Here is a 17,166-nt window from a genome sequence, read left to right as displayed (position 1 = left end):
AGTATTTTTTTATTATCTACAGAACAACGTCTGTCGGGGCAGCTAGTTTAATATAAAAATAACCGTCAAAGTTAGCCCAAAATGAACACTGACATTATAAACTACGGCATCAATTCATGAGCCATAAGAAATTTTAGCACAATTTGATAAAAAAAAAATTGTTTATTAAACACGTTCAAATGTACATCGAAAAATTACGGGGGAGTCACGCACATAAATACAAACGCATCAGTGTGTCGGATAGTTATAATATGACCACTGCACGAATGCTCCCTCTGTACAAATCCTACCTGCTCTCCCCTACATAATAATAATTATTTTAACAATTATTTGGTTTACATTGTGAGGTTAGTGTGTGTAGGTAGTGGTTTATCGTGCTAATATTATATAAAAAGAAAAAAATAGATTGTGTGCTAAGGACCGAATCTATTTATTAGTGTCATGTAAAGTCAAATTTATGTGCGTAGTAGGTTGTGTACTGAATATATCTAAAAATAAAAGGAAAAACATCGCATAAGATTATAAGATAGCCAAATCTATAGCGATGACCAAGAGGCACAATACGTGTGAGCGGACGCGTATAGAGGCGAACGCGACCACAAACATCACATAATAGACACAGGTCTCTTGGGTCAACTTGTGTTTTGTATCGATTTGTCTCTTGAAAATGTCGCTGAATAGAGTGAAATGACCACCACTAAAAATACTCCGTTTGTCATATAACCGCTCTTCGACTATACTCTCTTTAATGCCTCACCTAGTATCGCAATCCTGGGTCTCGAAATCTTGAGCGCTTGTCAATTCCGCGGTCATCTAGAAGGCAACGCCACATTGCTTTCGAAGAATTGTGGATTACAAATAGAGCAAGGCAATTCTTCCAGCCGGCCCAAATTCTACTATTTTAAGAATACAATTGATTATGGTAGGTATCGGCAATCAGCCATTTTCCAGTAGTTAATCTAAGCTATAAGAACAGTAAGAATATAAATATGTTGTAACTTTTGAGGATGCGTACGTATCTTATACTGTTTATTCAGTTTGTATTATTAATTATTGAACGCCCAAAATAGCATATTATGTAAATACTTATTAAAATAATAATCTCCTATCGCCATTTTAGGATAAGGATTGAATTAAGGTTGTATAAGATATAACTTAAAATGGGTCAAGAAGTAATAGACAAAATTGGTTTCGCTTGTTTTATTTCAATCATTTGCTCTTACAAAATATCAAGTTCAATGCAAAGGAACATGACTCGTCACAATAAAACATGCTTCTTAGTACCATTTTCATTTATTTTATATATTATTTTAGTTTCCATTCAGCATAACTATAATTAATGCGGCTCAAGTAATGCTCATAGCACTATATAGAAACTTGCAAACACCTTGTAACAAAATAGATACATAACTTTTCATCTGTCTTTTCTCTGCGAGAAATGTTTTACACTATTATCATAGTTATGCCAAACCACATCATAACAGAACGAAGCAACATGTCCCTTAAAAATACTCTTTCTTACCAACAATTTCATCTTTTTTTTTACATTTTATGAAATTTTTATTTTTTGCTTTTCGTATTCCTAGGCTACCTAACTAAATTTTATCTAAACTATTCTACTCTCTAGACTAGTCTGCTGGGTAGAACACCACACTGTAATAATACACGATGGACAAATACGTTCGTACTGACACCCCACTGTTTTATCGTTCTCTGTTTTATACTTAGTCAACTACATAACAAAGGAGGTAAAAGCAAACATGGTCAACGGAAACTTATCGAGAATGTTCGCTAGGTCTTCCCTTCGATCTCCCTTAGCGCTAGAACGCATTTGGTGCGCGTGCGCACCTTGCCGACCTCAGTCAATTAAATTATACAAATAACAAAAGAAACTACCCTAGCGCCACGATCACGCACGCGTCACCTTATCCAAAATATATTATTCTAAGTCGCTAATCTATATCTTAGCATCGAAACATTTTTTGCTATTCTAACCTATCTATTTAAGCCTAGTAACTATTCCTAGCCATCATTTCACCATGCCTTGTTTATCATTCTCATTTACAAAACGTTTCTCGCGCTTATCTTATATCTATGACTTATATTATAACATTTACTTAACACTTGAATTCTTCGACATGTAATATTTCAATATTCCAATAGTAGTTTTGGTATTCAGGAATTGGTTCCTTTTGTGCTTGTGTAACATTGACATAAACGATCTAACTAAACTAATACTCATCGCCACTTATAATCTCACCGTAACCTTTATTTATCACACATGTCAGAATGTCGAAGCGAGTTTAACTAGGAACTTCTAACATATCTTCCCGAATTCAACCTTAACATCATGTGTGAAAATGCAACGATAAGACAGCCATATAACTTCCTTCCAGTTGTTCAAACAGAGTATCAAAACATAGCTTTAACATTAACCTACATTTACGAATACGGTAAGTTCTCTTTACTTGTAAAAATATCTCGTAAGCACACACAGCTGGTGTATGGTATTCACATTTGTTTATCATAAGCTGAAGGCACTACCGTAGAAATTAATTTATTGCTTTCAATGGAAAAGAAGCGTCTTGAAGAAACTCGTGCTAAAATAATAGTGCAATTAACGGCAATATATACGGTTCGTGCAACCCTACGAATCCTACATCCATAAACATCGACTCTAGGTTTGTGGTTGGGACATAAACACAGGAAGGTAACTTAGGATCAAGGAATTATCTCTACTACAATTTATAAGGACATCAATAATATTATATTGTTTTAGACAAACATTGTGAGTGTGGCACAACGTTTAAAGTATTATTTTCCATACAGATTGTGTATAAATACAACATCGACTTTAAATGCAAACTTAAGCAGAAACATCTATCGGAAGACTGCTATACCAGGAAGCCACTGTGTAGTTCGAACACTAGATCGAAACTCTTAATACTTAATACCGCAATACGGTACGTACAATACACTTCATTGATCAAAACTTTCACAAGAATCAAACGCGGTCTTATTCAGTTCAATAATTTGGCATGATCAACAATTATACAAAATATAAGTGTGATCTACGGAGTTTATCAAAGGAACACTAATAAAAATCTCACTTCAACTAAGGCTGGTGAGTTTCGGAAGCGATATCGATTGATTCTAACAGTCAGGCAGTCAGCTCAAATACAAACATTGATAAGATGTTACGCACTTCTCATTTGGTTAATTATCCAATTACAAAGTACTCAATTTTGATTCGATACAAGCAATTAATTGAAAAGATACATTTTGAAAATGTACAAAATTTATTCAAAACCTGTTGTTATCTAATATCAGTTCCTGTATTGTTATAAGTCGTTCACAGGTTTTGAACAAAGAACATGTTAACCACTTCCAGTTAAAGTACAGATATATCAAACATTAACTAGTCTTCAGTCCTTGTAATATAAATATCTCCCCTAGCTCTTATTTGACTTTTAATGATTGTATACTTTGGTTCTGATGAAATCCTGACGTGCCAAAATAGAATTAAACAGTGGCTTTCTCTCGTACTCATCAACAATGTGTATACATGTATACATATCCATGTATAATTTATATATATTCAATATAAAAATATTAAATTTTATATAAAGTCGTAAAGTGTACCCAAAACCTACGATGCAATGGTACAAAAATGTTCTCACCTAAAGGTGTTCTTACGCTGGATTCCGAATCCTTTAAGTTAAACAATGTGGAAATCAACCGTGGAATATGTGGTGTTCACGTGTGGAATGTGCCGACCGCCTAAGTTATGACAACTCCTGATTCAGTACATGATTCTCAAAAGAGGATCACTTTATTCCGTGAATTAACGTACAAAATTTTGTATAGACTCGTAAAATGTATAAATAGACTTTAATACAACTGCTTATTGCTAATGTTTCTACAACTTTCCGCAAGGGACACGCAATTCCCAACGATTTAGCACCCTAAGGCCCACACTCGCCGAACGAACTCTAAATCGTATCCAATCTATCACACAGGTATTCCACGCTGGATTACACTTGTCAATTTTGTAAACAAACAACAAAGCAATCTCACAAGTTCGGTTAGAAAAAACGAAGTGAGTATTTGACGAAATTTAATCAGTTATCAAAAAGAAATCTATGGATTTTTTATTTGAAGCAATATTTTTCTGGATTCAATTTGTTTACAAAAAAGTCAAGCGTCAAAAGCGAGATATACCATTGCTATTATTGTATGAATACTATTTAAGGATCAAAAGTTGGATCAAGAAATAAATATTTGGAATTTTCACGGTATACATAAATTCAGTCTGTATTCGGGTTTTGGCAACAAGTTAACAATTGTTTCATTAAGTTACTCAAAACATGTATTACAAAAATTAAATTAGATATAAAGCTTCATTCGTTTGTTACCCAATGTACCTAATCGTTGCTATGGTCTACCTGAAATTATGTCGCTAAGAAGCCCGTATACTGGGCGATACAACTAAACAGCTTGTTAGGTACAATACTTTAATTATTTGAGTTTGGAAGACTGCACCATACCTGAGACTGTGTAAAATAATACTGTATACATAATTAATAGATTTAGTACCTTTTTCAAACAAAATCACTAAAGCACCACGCCGAACATATTATTTAACATACACAATACATTAGTACCACAAGAATCCCTCGTGGTGGTCATTATCTCCAACCAGATCGAGATCTCAGCTCCTAAACGTTGGTTACTTGACATTACATTTTCGACTGTATTTTAGAAATACATGGAAGATTTAAAATCTTCAAAACAATTTACAATTTATCCCCAAATGTTCTAACTGTTATACAACTTTCTATATTATCATACATAGGGTTTCAATTTGTATATATTTTAGGATTTTCTTTTGATATGACCATATTAATCACCGCCTCATTATCGCCGTCGGATATTGCTTCCTCTCAATCAGTCGAAACAAAATCTAATAAAATTATATCATTTAAAGAAATTAAATAAAACCTCTTCTACAACTATTCGTATAAAATTTGAATACTTACTCTCTGATTGCACGATCTTATTCGATATAAAAGTTATGTGTATTTAGTTCAAATTACTTACAATAATTATGACACAGAAATAAATTAATTTAAATTTGCAAAATAAAATTTTCTTTTATAAAACTCAATCAAGAATCATACTAAGCTAAAAATAAATACCTAACTATCTTAAATAATCGTGTTAACATGATCAAAATCTGTGTCTAAATTCTTAAATATAAAAAAAATTGCATAAAACAATAATAAAACTATGATGTAAAAACACATTCTAAATTGCAGCTAACTCTATACATCAAATCCTCTCCCGAACCGTTGAAAGACCTCATCAAAACATCACAGCAAATCGAAGGTTCAGCTAAGCCAGTAAAGCATAATGCGAAAACTAGGCTCATTAAAAGGCGCCCGCTTAGCGGAGTTTTCGATGAAGTCCATTACGGCGGCAAATTAAAACTAAAACAAATTAACATCGTAAAAAGTCACAGTTGCTTTGATTTTTGGCTCGTGTTCAGCTTGAATTGTAGCATGGCTTATCGTCTACTTGGGAGGGTACGACTGGTAAGCTTCGTCGGGAGATGCTGCGGTAGACGCGTGCTCGCTGTCCATTGGCATCTGGATCACCGGAGGAGTAGGCCCCGCGAAGTATTGGTACGGGTGTGAAGCGAAGTACTGGAAACAAGAAAAAGGCTAAGTCTCCAACCACGATCACAAAACAAACGTAAGCCTAGCGTTGTAAATACAAAGCGAATGCGAATTTAACTGCATTTATGCAACAACACTCACGAATACTTCATTTTCCGGCCTTAAGCTGTCCCAGTTCACCTGGAAAACAGAGAAAAACCTTCATTTGCTACGATTCGTTTTATTCTGTTTGTGCTGAGATTTAGTGAATTCTCCTATCTAAAGTAAGTTATTATGAAAATGAGTGAGTGTATTAGCATAAGAGGATTCAGAACTTCATACATTATTTCGATTATCAGCTACTGATAGATATTAACCCTACTTGGAGTACCAAATGTAATTGTTTACGTCTAAGTATTTCCTAACCTATATATTTATATAAGAGGCGGCAAACGGGCAACAGGCTCACGGGATGGGGAGAGGTGAGGCAACCGCCCATGGACATCCGCAACAATAAGTGTGTCAAGAAATGCGTTGCCGGCCTTTAAGGTGGGAGTATGCTTTATTCTTGAAGGTCCCTAAGTCGTATCGGTTCGGGAAAACCGCAGCCGGTTATTGATTCCACAAAGTGGCTGTGCGAGGCAAGAAATTTCTAACAAAACGCGCGGTTGTGGAATGCCAGACGTCTATGTGATGCGGGTGGTACTGTGCGCGTAATGTCCGCTGAAATATAAAATATATTTAGTAAAACTAGCTTTGCAATTGTGAAACTCTACATAAGCAGCGTTTGATAATTTATGCTTGCCTCATGTTGCATTGTTATAATAATATCGACTGTTTTTAAAAGATCTGTGACGAAATGAGTCTTAGGAGACATTCGCTACGCATTTTGTAATCTAGGTTGTTCTGCTTTTTTTTAAATATCGTTACAACCAGATTTAATATTTATTACGATGTCAGTTGGAGAGATACCTACGTATAGTAAGTAAATAATATCATTATGGTTATTGAAAACTTTCTTATAATGAAGCACCGTCTGTAAATTATGCAGTGCACTAAAAGCCTGTATAGTAGAGAAACTTCTGTAGACGAAAAATACAGATGGTAGTTGCAAAAACTTTCGGTTTAATTTTTAAAGTTATGAATTAACTGTCTTAAAAATTGTCCTATTACATCCTATATATCACTTAGATTATAAATATTAAAATTTGAGCAAAGTTCAAAGAAATTAACATCTTGACTGTTGCTTCTCAATATATTCTTGATAATGTAATGTATGTTCATAGGCACATAAGTGAATTTGCCAGAAACTGTCATAACCATAATGTTAACACCAGGAACAGACATAAGCTTATAATGCCTACTACTCGACTTAGTCGAGTTAGCAAGTCTTTTGTGGGGCGATGTATATGCTTTTACAACAGGATCCCAGAAAATGTTCAAAGTAAAAGTATTACGTTATTCAAAAGAATTGTTAAAAAACGTTTGTGTGGTAAAGGTTACTATAACATAAATGACTTTCTTAAAGATACCACAGATTGGGAATGGAGCGACCGCCCTTAGGCTATTAAATAATAAGTTTAATTGTACAATGTTACTTTGTTACTTTGTAAATGTTATTTTAATTGTAAAACATATTTTTAATGAAAAAAAAGCCCGCTGAGTTTGTTGCGCCCATTCTTCTCAGGCTTGAGGCATTCATTTTAGAATGGGTGGTAGTTTTTTGACTTTCAATAAGTGATTTCACATCCTATTTTGAATAAAAATATTTGAATTTGAAAGTTTATTTTCTTAAAGCGTCTTCGTTTGTACACTAAGCGTCTGTGTGAATTTATTCAGAGAAAACAAGGATATTCGCTATTATTATTTCGCTAAGTAATTCATCAACGGTCATGATACTCTGCCAAAGATGTATCATACAGCGCTGGTCTGTTTCCATTTTTTGAATCAACATCGATACATCGATGTCTAGCGCCATGATATATGCCAACTATTAGCGAGTGCAGACTACAGACTAAAGTGAGCGTCGTCTGCGTTAGCGCGTGTAGATGCGAAAGTTATTTTTGTACGGCGCGGTCTGTCAGATCTACGACATTTTTTTGTGTGTGCGATTTTGCGCGTCGTATGCGTTACTGCACATAAATCTATCGGTTTTATTATCACAGACTAAAAAATGCGCCACGGATAGTCTGTCGTCTGCAATAAGCCGAATAGGGTACGAGCGGAACTTAACTGTTACGGATAGTATTAATGCGCACATTTTTCTTTTTATAATATTTTACCAGACCGACGTCGGACCGCGAACGAACCGTGATCGATCCTATAGTGTGAATCCAGCCTAATGGGTAGCCGATGTTGTTTTGCATAAGCATTTTTTTTATGAAATTAAGGGACGAGACGAGCAGGAAGTTCAGCTGATGGTAATTGATACGCCTTACCTACTACAATACAGTGCCGCACAGGATTCTTATAAAACCCAAAAATTACTGCACTACAATTGCGCTAGTCAACATGAGACATAAGATGTTAAGGTCTCATTTGCCCAGTAATTTCACTAGCTGCGGCGCTCTTCAGACCGAAACACAGTTATTTTTATACATTACTGCTTCCACTGGTGAAAAAGAGCATAAAGGAGGCATAACTTACATATTGGCTAGGCACCGCATCGATGGGTATGTGCGTGGCATGCGCCGGGTGCGGTGCGTGGTGCGTCGGGTGCGCCGGTGGGATGAGCGCAGCGTAGGGCGCGAGCCAGGCGGCCGGGTGCGCTGCGTGCGCCGCGTGGTGGTGGTGCAACTGCGGGTGGAAGGCGGCCACGCCGTACATGCTGGCACTGCTGCGGTACACCCCCGCGCACTCCGCGCCGCCACCCGCTGTGGCCACGCTGCCCGCGTACACACCGCTCACGCTCATGGCCTGCAATACCAACTCCTGTTCTTAAATCTTCTATAGAGTTCATTTCGAAAACAACTGGACGTAATTCCAGAAAAACGTTCCGAACCACAATCATGTCGAAATCGAGTTAAGAACACAAAACTGGTCGTGTGATTCATATTAACAGACTGACAAAAAATGGCAGCCCTACTGTCACTCTTTAAATGACATCAGGACTTAGTAGCCCAACCCACATGTATGGAATACACTTATATTTAATAAACTTTAAAAACGAATTCCTTAAAATGTGATGTTTGTGGCTTGAAACGTTTTTCAAGAAATACGTCCAAGTTTTGAAGTTATACTTCTTTAAGCGCGTTATGAAAAAAACATGAGAGTGAAATTATAAAATGCGCGCGCATCACGGTAACACAAAAGTAGCAGGGTGAAGTTGGTTCCTAAAATTTTCTGACGTTTGCGACATTCGTTATGTTTTTTTGGTTTCTTCGTCCATTGTTAGGACAGGCAAAGGATTAAAGCCCATACAGCCGTATTCGTTATTTAATAATTAATTGTCAAAGCCATCTTTGCAAGAATTTTACAATATTCTTTCTAATAATGTTAATGATTTTTGCTTTGTTACGCCAAACAAGTATAACTTCTTGGATGCATACATAAGTACGCACACTGCTTGGAGACAGAATATGGCTAGATAACATGACACTTGAGCAAATGTTGCCACAAATACTTGATTGTGTGCGTAATATTTTATTGCATTAATCAACGGAATCACTTGATGGTTATTGTCATCGCTGCCAATACAGTTTTTGCGATAACTGTTCAAATTTACATTCATCTTTTTCAGGCCTTTTGAACTTTGAGCGTGGTGGAATGTATCGATTAAGCGTTCCTGCCAACCGAATGTCTATACATAATATAATAAAATTGTTACAAAGTAAGAACTGGACAATAATAAATATTTATTAAATAATACTTGTTGTGTGTTCCAAAAAGTACATATAATTCCTGAATAGATTTAATTCTAATCTTTTACGAATATGAACAACAGATTGGGACAATATAATGGCTACATCAATAATTCACAGGCATTAGCCAGTACTTGAGTAACGATGTATATATACCCAGACGTGGAATTATACCCATTGCTTGATAGGCTCACCTAAGTATATATTCAATGTATTAATACCTGATAATACAATTTTTTAAAAGCGCTCTTCGGAAACTATTGAAAATTTCGGCATAAAGGGTTGGGTACCTTTTATGCCGAAGTTTAGGGCCCTATATCATTTTATGTACCAAGTCCCTCCCATTCCCTTTTCACCCCCTCCCGCTCGTCTTGTTGCGTCAGTACGGTTTGCAATTTCAAAATAGTAGATTACGATACAAGTGCGCAAAGTATACTATTCTTCTATTAAGTTGCCAAAAGTTCGACCACTATAAGTATTTTCAAACATTCCCGCACGCTCATCACGCTCTTGTCAAGGTGTGGGAAACTAGTACTTTGCGAACGCAAATGCATGCGCAAAATCGAACTTTGCGCACGATAATAGGAAAAGTCAGTTACAGTGATGTGATATTTTCGTGTTTTGTTTTGGAAAATTTCATTGTAACGTTTTCCCTTTTGCTGTTAATAGTTGTGTAGTTTATTTTTGTGTGTCTGTGTCGCTATAATAGTTCTCTGAAACATAAATACGTACTCTTTGTACGTAACCCAGATTCTTTCATCTACTTTTCATAATTATAATAATAATCAGCATTACAACATCAATCAATAATACGGATAAAATAAATCGTTTTATTTATTAATAATATCCTAGTGATGCTTGTTTTGCACACCGTAACAAAACGACTGTGACGTCATCATGTTAAAGCCAGAGATAATGTAACCGGGTACTACATGTATAAATCAAAATGAAATCAAAATCACTTTATTCATGTTGCTCACGGAAATGACACTTATAAATATCAAAAAATATATTTTTTTCTTATTGAATCTACCGCTACTTCGTAAAGGGTTGCTAATGAGAAGAAGTAGCAAGAAACTCATTGCAACTCTTTTATATCATAATTTACATTTTCTTCGATTTACAAATCATTTCAATTTCAATATTATATAATATGATGCAACAAACATACTCAAACGTCAAATAGTCAATGCCTTACAAGAAGCCAAAAAAGTAAATGTAAATTAATACAAAAAATATATATATAATAGGTGCAGCGGCGGAATCTGCCGAAAACCTAAAGCGGAGGAAATATGCATCACTCGGTGATGGATACATATTTGTTCCCTTTGGGGTGGAGACGATGGGTCCTTGGGGTTCATCGGCACAAACATTCGTAAAAGAGCTATCCAGGCGTCTAACCGATTTAACAGGTGACCCAAGATCTGGTACGTACCTCTGTCAAAGGATAAGTTTGGCTATACCAAGAGTAACGTTGCCAGCTTCATGGGCACCTTACCTGCAGATAGCGATCTTAATGATATTTTCTATTTGTAATTAATTAATTTTGTTAGATTATTTAAGTTTTATTTTATTATTATTTATATAAATAGCGTTATTAATTATTAAGTCATATGTAAATAATTTGAAATAAACATTTATCAAAAATATATAAAAAATATATATACATCGCTATATAGAGTATTTTTTAACTCGAAGCACGTCAAACATAATCTGCCGCAATTCAATACGTTATTTGGTCTTACGTCGAGTCGTCGTGCTAAGAATACCGAGGCTTACCTGAATCGAGTCATTATTGTCCCTCCAACCTCTGCCGTTGTCGTTTTGCTTATTGTACGAAGCCTTTTTCTTATTGCCACCATCAGCAAACTTCACCAGCAATGGCTCCTTGGCACCCGGTATCGGGTTTCCGTTGAACATCTGATATAAATCGTGAGTAAACATGAGCTAAACGCTGTTTCACACACATGCACTCCATATATGGAAATAGACTGTAACGGAGACAATAAATCTGGGCCTACATAATACTCGTATAGTAAGATTTACAGGGGATTCGGAGTCGTCTTTGGATCTAAGCCAAGTCGAACATATTGTAAAATTCTCAATGTGTACATTTAAAATTTAAATTGTACTTTCTAGATATAAACAGAGCTTACGTATTTACATCATGGTCTCAACATGGTGGGAGGCTCCTTTGCACAGGATGGCGGCTAGATTATGGGTACCACAACGGCGACGATTTCTGTCTTGAAGCAATAATGTGTAAGCATTACTGTGTTTTGGTCTGAAGGGCGCCGTAGCTAGTGAAATTACTGGGCAAATGAGACTAAACATCTTATGTCTCAAGGTGACGAGCGCAGTTGTAGTGCCATTCAGAATTCTTGGGGTTTTTCAAGAATCCTGAGCGGTACTGCATTGTAATGGGCAGGTCGTATCAATTACCATCAGCTGAACGTCCTGCTCGTCTTTTCTCTTATTTTCATTAAAAAATATATAAATCGCTTTTTCAACTCGCTTAATACGCTTTAATTAGCTTCACGTACGTATGTTTGTATATAATGGACACTTTGAACATGATTTTCACCCACTTTAAAATTTTGGATTGGAATAAATTTGTAACCAAAATTTGTAAACAATGCGGGACCCAAACCAACGACCTTACGGGATCCGTTGGGGCCGGACATAATTCATAAATTTTGATTACAAATTTAATTTAGAAGTGAGGGATCACTTTAAAACAATTTCTTTAGATGCTGGCCTGAAATGAAATTTTGCTCACTTATGACAATACATTATTGTTTGAGTAAGCGTCTGTTTTACTTTTATTAGCTTGGTATGTTTGTAACGAGATTTTTGAACGTGTTTTTCGACCCCTTCCAAACCTAGGATTACTTTGAAACTGGCCAAGGATTGGTATCTTCAGAATGACTCTACTTCTACCAATATTTGTGAATAAAGCAAAGTGAGATAAAACACCCCATGCTTTTTACTATAAAATACAGCTTTATTATAACTTAATCACACTATTCATAGTTAATACTTATTAAAAATTATTTTCTACCATTTAGTTGGGTTTCCTTTAACAGTGTGTTTAGTTTTTTTTAATACTTATTATACTTGGTTTGCTATACCCAATCCCCAATATGATTGTGGGACGTACACGTAGGCTGATCTGACTTTTTTTTTAAATGGAAATAAGGAACGAGATGAACAGGACATTCAGCTGATGGTAATTGATATGTCCTGCCAATTACAATGCAGTGCCGCTTCTGGAAAAACCAAGAATTCTTGTTCTGATTCATGGAAGTCAGCCCTTGTCCATCCGATCCCAAAAAAAGGAGACAGTTCGGATCCGGCAAACTACAGGCCTATTGCTATTACCTCCCTACTCTCCAAACTTATGGAGAGCATAATTAACCGCCAGCTCTTGGTATACCTTGAGGGTCACCAGTTGATCAACGACCGGCAGTACGGCTTTCGCCATGGTCGGTCGACTGGCGATCTTCTGGTATACCTAACACACAGATGGGCGGCGGCTATTGAAAGCAAGGGGGAAGGCCTGGCAGTTGGTCTGGATATAGCGAAGGCCTTTGATCGTGTATGGCACAAGGCGCTTCTCGCAAAACTTCCATCATTTGGGCTTCCCGAGAGCTTATGCAAGTGGACCTCCAGCTTCCTTACTGGGCGCAGCATACAGGTCGTTATCGACGGTTATTGCTCGAATCCCAAGCCCGTGAACGCTGGAGTGCCCCAAGGCTGTGTGCTATCTCCCACGCTGTTTCTTCTGCATATCAATGATATGTTGGACACCGCCAACATGCATTGCTATGCAGACGACAGCACTGGTGATGCCGTATACACGGGCCATGCAGGTCTCTCTCGGGAAAACGTCGACCAGTGCCGGGTGAAACTTGTGTCTTCTATCGAGTCCTCTCTCGAGAAGGTCGCGGAATGGGGTAAGTTGAACCTTGTCCAATTTAACCCCCAGAAGACTCAAGTTTGCGCGTTTACCACTAAAAAAACCCCATTTGCCGTATCACCGCTCTTCGAGAACACTTCCCTTAAAGCCTCGCCTAGTATCGGAATACTGGGTCTCGAAATCTCGAGCAATTGCCAATTCCGTGGCCATCTGGAGGGCAAAGCCAAACTGGCTTCAAAGAAACTGGGCGTCATAAATAGAGCACGGCAATACTTCAAGCCGGCCCACATTCTAGCGCTCTACAAAGCGCAGGTCCGGCCTCACATGGAGTATTGCTGTCATCTCTGGTCTGGCGCACCCCAGTATCAGCTCGATCCATTTGACCGCGTGCAACGCAGAGCAGCTCGAATTGTCGGGGACCCAGTACTCTGTGAACGGCTGGATCACTTGGCGTTGCGTAGAGACGTCGCTTCATTGTGTGTCTTCTACCGCATTTATCACGGGGAGTGTTCCGAAGAGCTGTTCAACCTGATTCCTGCCGCCAAATTTCACCTTCGCACGACACGCCACAAGTTACGATATCATCCCCACCATCTGGATGTGTGGCGGTCCTCCACAGTGCGGTTTTCAAGGAGCTTTCTTCCTGGTACCACGAAGCTGTGGAATGAGCTTCCTTGTGCGGTGTTTCCGGGACGATACGACATGGGTACCTTCAAGAAAAGCGCGTACACCTTCCTTAAAGGCCGGCAACGCTCTTGTGATTCCTCTGGTGTTGCAGGAGAGTGTGGGCGGCGGTGATCACTTAACACCAGGTGACCCGTACGCTCGTTTGTCCTCCTATTCCATAAAAAAAAAAAAAAAAAAAAAAACCAAAAAATTCTGAGTCACCTTGAGATATAAGATGTTAAGTCTCATTTGCCCAGTAATTTTACAAGCTACGGCGCCCTTCAGACCGAAACACAGTAATGCTTACACATTACTGCTTCACGGCAGAAATAGGCGCCACACTAACCTCAACATTTTCCTTATTCAGAACAGGGCAGACAATCTACTTTCATACAGCACTATCATTATCACCTAATATTTTTTTTTGCCCAACAATGAACTTTATATAAAGGTAAATGATATTTACTTGGATGATCTGCTCGCATTTCTCCCTTGACTCCATCCTCGCGAAGCCGACTCCCTTACTATGGCCATGGGTGTCCCGAAGAATCCTTGTTGACACAACTTGTCCAAACTTGGCCAGTAGCTGATCAACATCATTTTCCTTAAAATGCGGCGGCAAATTAGCCATGTACAAGTTGGTTGGATCCTGTTCTTGTTGCTGTAAAACGCAATAACACAAATTAAACTCGACCCAAATGATGATAAAAATGAAATCAAAATAAGTAATGTTCATAAATATTACGGATTGAATGAATCTTTAGAAAAAACTTTAAAATTTATATATGTACCTACTAGTAAAACAATAAACAGTTTTACCGAGAAAGTTTACCTAAAATTTAACAGATTCACATACAAGAATTTAAAAAAATTACAGTTTTTAGTATAGATATTTTGAAACATTATTTAATAAGTACAATAATTAGCTTGAAGCCCGCTTATCTAGACAATTAAGCCAACTCTGACGTAATTCAGCAGATATTAACTAAAGTGCTATCAACGTTGTTAGTACTTTACATGTTATCATTGTGGTCATAATATTATATATCAGCATAAAATTATGAAGCTTGTCAAAAGTCGCATACATACTAATTGAATATTGAAAGCATAGAAATACCCAGAGCCCAGTAGCAGAACACATTATTATAATGCTGAAGCAAACGACAGTACAGAATTAGGATGAAACAATGTCTGAAGTTAGTTAGAAAGCTTTGTCATTGCGTGGAATTTGTAGACCACAAGGATTGCTTATACTTACAACACAACAATGTCACACTTCTGTTTAAGTGAATGCTGACATAAAAATCACTCGTGTCGGTCCCCAATACTGATTAAATGATACATACTTTGATTGAAAACAGGCTGCCAATGATCGGGAACAAGTACTCGAACTAGATACAATTCACTTTTAATTATGATTTACATTTCTAATTAGTATCCAAGTTTGATGCTACATTATACAATTATTGTATTTCTAGGAAACAGATTGAGTTTTGTGAGACCAATTTCAATAAAAGCACTGTCTTTTAACTTTATAAAGTAAATACTAAAGCTAGTAGTCTATGGATGGAGGGGAACTAAGGAGAATTCTTTCCAGTTTAATTTATGATTTCAAATAAAAAAATAAGTTTAAGGGATTGAAGAGAGATAAAGTATAAATAGTAATCTCTAAAAATTTCTATTTGTGTCATTGTTGAAAGCGATTACTTTTAAATAATATAATGTTAGGTCTGTCCAATGAATTAATTATTAAATGATTCGATTTATTAGAAACCAGGATGAGGTAGGGGTATGTGGAGCAGGCGGTTAGTCATAATAGTATTACTTGCATGCACAACGTACACGGTTCAGTCTACGCAGGAACCAGATACCCACTTTAGCCATCTGGGCCTGAACACCTTTGGCCTGTAATCCTTTAACAGCTGCCTCCGCTGACGCGATCGTTTCAAAATCTACAAAACCATAACCTGCGAACACATAATTAGAATTGTATATGCATACGACAGTAAGATGAGATCATTTGCGTGAAACAATGTAACAATTCATGCTCAATCATCCAGGAAAATTGAGAGTTTAGAAAACTAATGTGATTCATGACCAAATAAGAACGAACAGAAACCTTGTAGCGGTATGGAAATGTAAACACAATAATAATAATATGTTGATCATAAATTTAATATGTGAAATATTGTGCACAATTTTATTGGTAATGAAATGATTTAGCTGAGGTGTTAAATAGTGCTTCAGTGCATAGTAATACATGAACGCTTATGTTTTAAACATAATAAAAAGAAATGTTAATAATATACAAACATACTATGTTCGTGCAAATATTGGAAAAACTTCTCACCATAGATGATCTATTTAATGAAGATTTTATGGTATTCTAGAAAATTTGAACATACTTCAGTACCTACCCAAATTAATTTTGGAATACTTTGTAACAATTTTTAAAGAAATTCGAATTTAAATGGATACAAATACATCATACTATAGTACATCACGGACGAGTAAAAAAGGAAGGACTCTGTGTCACCTTACATAACAGTGAAGCACCAAAACAAGCCGGTAAACGTGTAAATGCATAGCCCCACGCACACACTTACACTAATACAAGGCGATCAGCTATTATGAGATTTGCCATCGTCTGTGACAGATCAGTTTGCGTCGCAATAAAATATTTTAAAAATGCCGTCTTGCGTTGTGAAAAAGTGTTAAAACAATACTATAAAAGTATTTGTGGCCATATATGATTATTTAAGGGAGCAAAAATTGTGTAACTGGTATCCCCGGAACCGCACACACACTAGCATAAAGGTGCTTCACTTGTTAATATCACGGCGCAGAGTCCTTCTTTTTTTACTAGTCCGTGTAGTACATGTGATATTTAACTAAAAAATTGATATTAAAACTCGTAGGGAGTTAGTTCACTTAAGCTGTATTGAATTTTGTTTACCTTTACATTTATTCGTGTTTTTGTCCAAAATTGCTTTAGTAGATATTATGTTGCCATACCTGAAAAATATTTGAAATCATATTTGATTGTTAAGCATTTTTAACTAAT

The 17,166-nt window shown here is 36.6% G+C and overlaps 1 protein-coding gene and 1 long non-coding RNA gene across 7 annotated transcripts in view; both read right to left on the bottom strand.

The window, feature by feature from the left end:
* Nucleotides 1-17,166, bottom strand: part of LOC126976551 (uncharacterized) — a 219,216-nt gene that overhangs the window by 44,068 nt on the left and 157,982 nt on the right. The window lies entirely within an intron of this gene.
* LOC126976532 (protein alan shepard) overlaps nt 1,186-17,166 on the bottom strand; it is a 179,841-nt gene continuing 163,860 nt past the window's right edge. For 2 of the 6 annotated variants that reach the window (XM_050824916.1, XM_050824914.1), the window contains exons 4-10: nt 17,059-17,117; nt 15,945-16,069; nt 14,569-14,763; nt 11,297-11,437; nt 8,304-8,588; nt 5,820-5,858; nt 1,186-5,705 (exon numbers count right to left, since the gene is read on the bottom strand). In XM_050824916.1, the coding sequence (XP_050680873.1) occupies nt 5,574-5,705; nt 5,820-5,858; nt 8,304-8,588; nt 11,297-11,437; nt 14,569-14,763; nt 15,945-16,069; nt 17,059-17,117 (976 nt within the window). In that variant the 3' untranslated portion in view covers nt 1,186-5,573. The remainder of the gene's footprint in view (nt 5,706-5,819; nt 5,859-8,303; nt 8,589-11,296; nt 11,438-14,568; nt 14,764-15,944; nt 16,070-17,058; nt 17,118-17,166) is intronic. The other 4 variants (XM_050824917.1, XM_050824915.1, XM_050824918.1 and 1 more) reach the window with 3 other exon arrangements.

Source organism: Leptidea sinapis, chromosome 41 (genome assembly GCF_905404315.1).
Source record: "Leptidea sinapis chromosome 41, ilLepSina1.1, whole genome shotgun sequence".
NCBI classification, from domain to species: domain Eukaryota; kingdom Metazoa; phylum Arthropoda; class Insecta; order Lepidoptera; family Pieridae; genus Leptidea; species Leptidea sinapis.
This window is presented reverse-complemented; position numbering and strand designations above follow the sequence as displayed.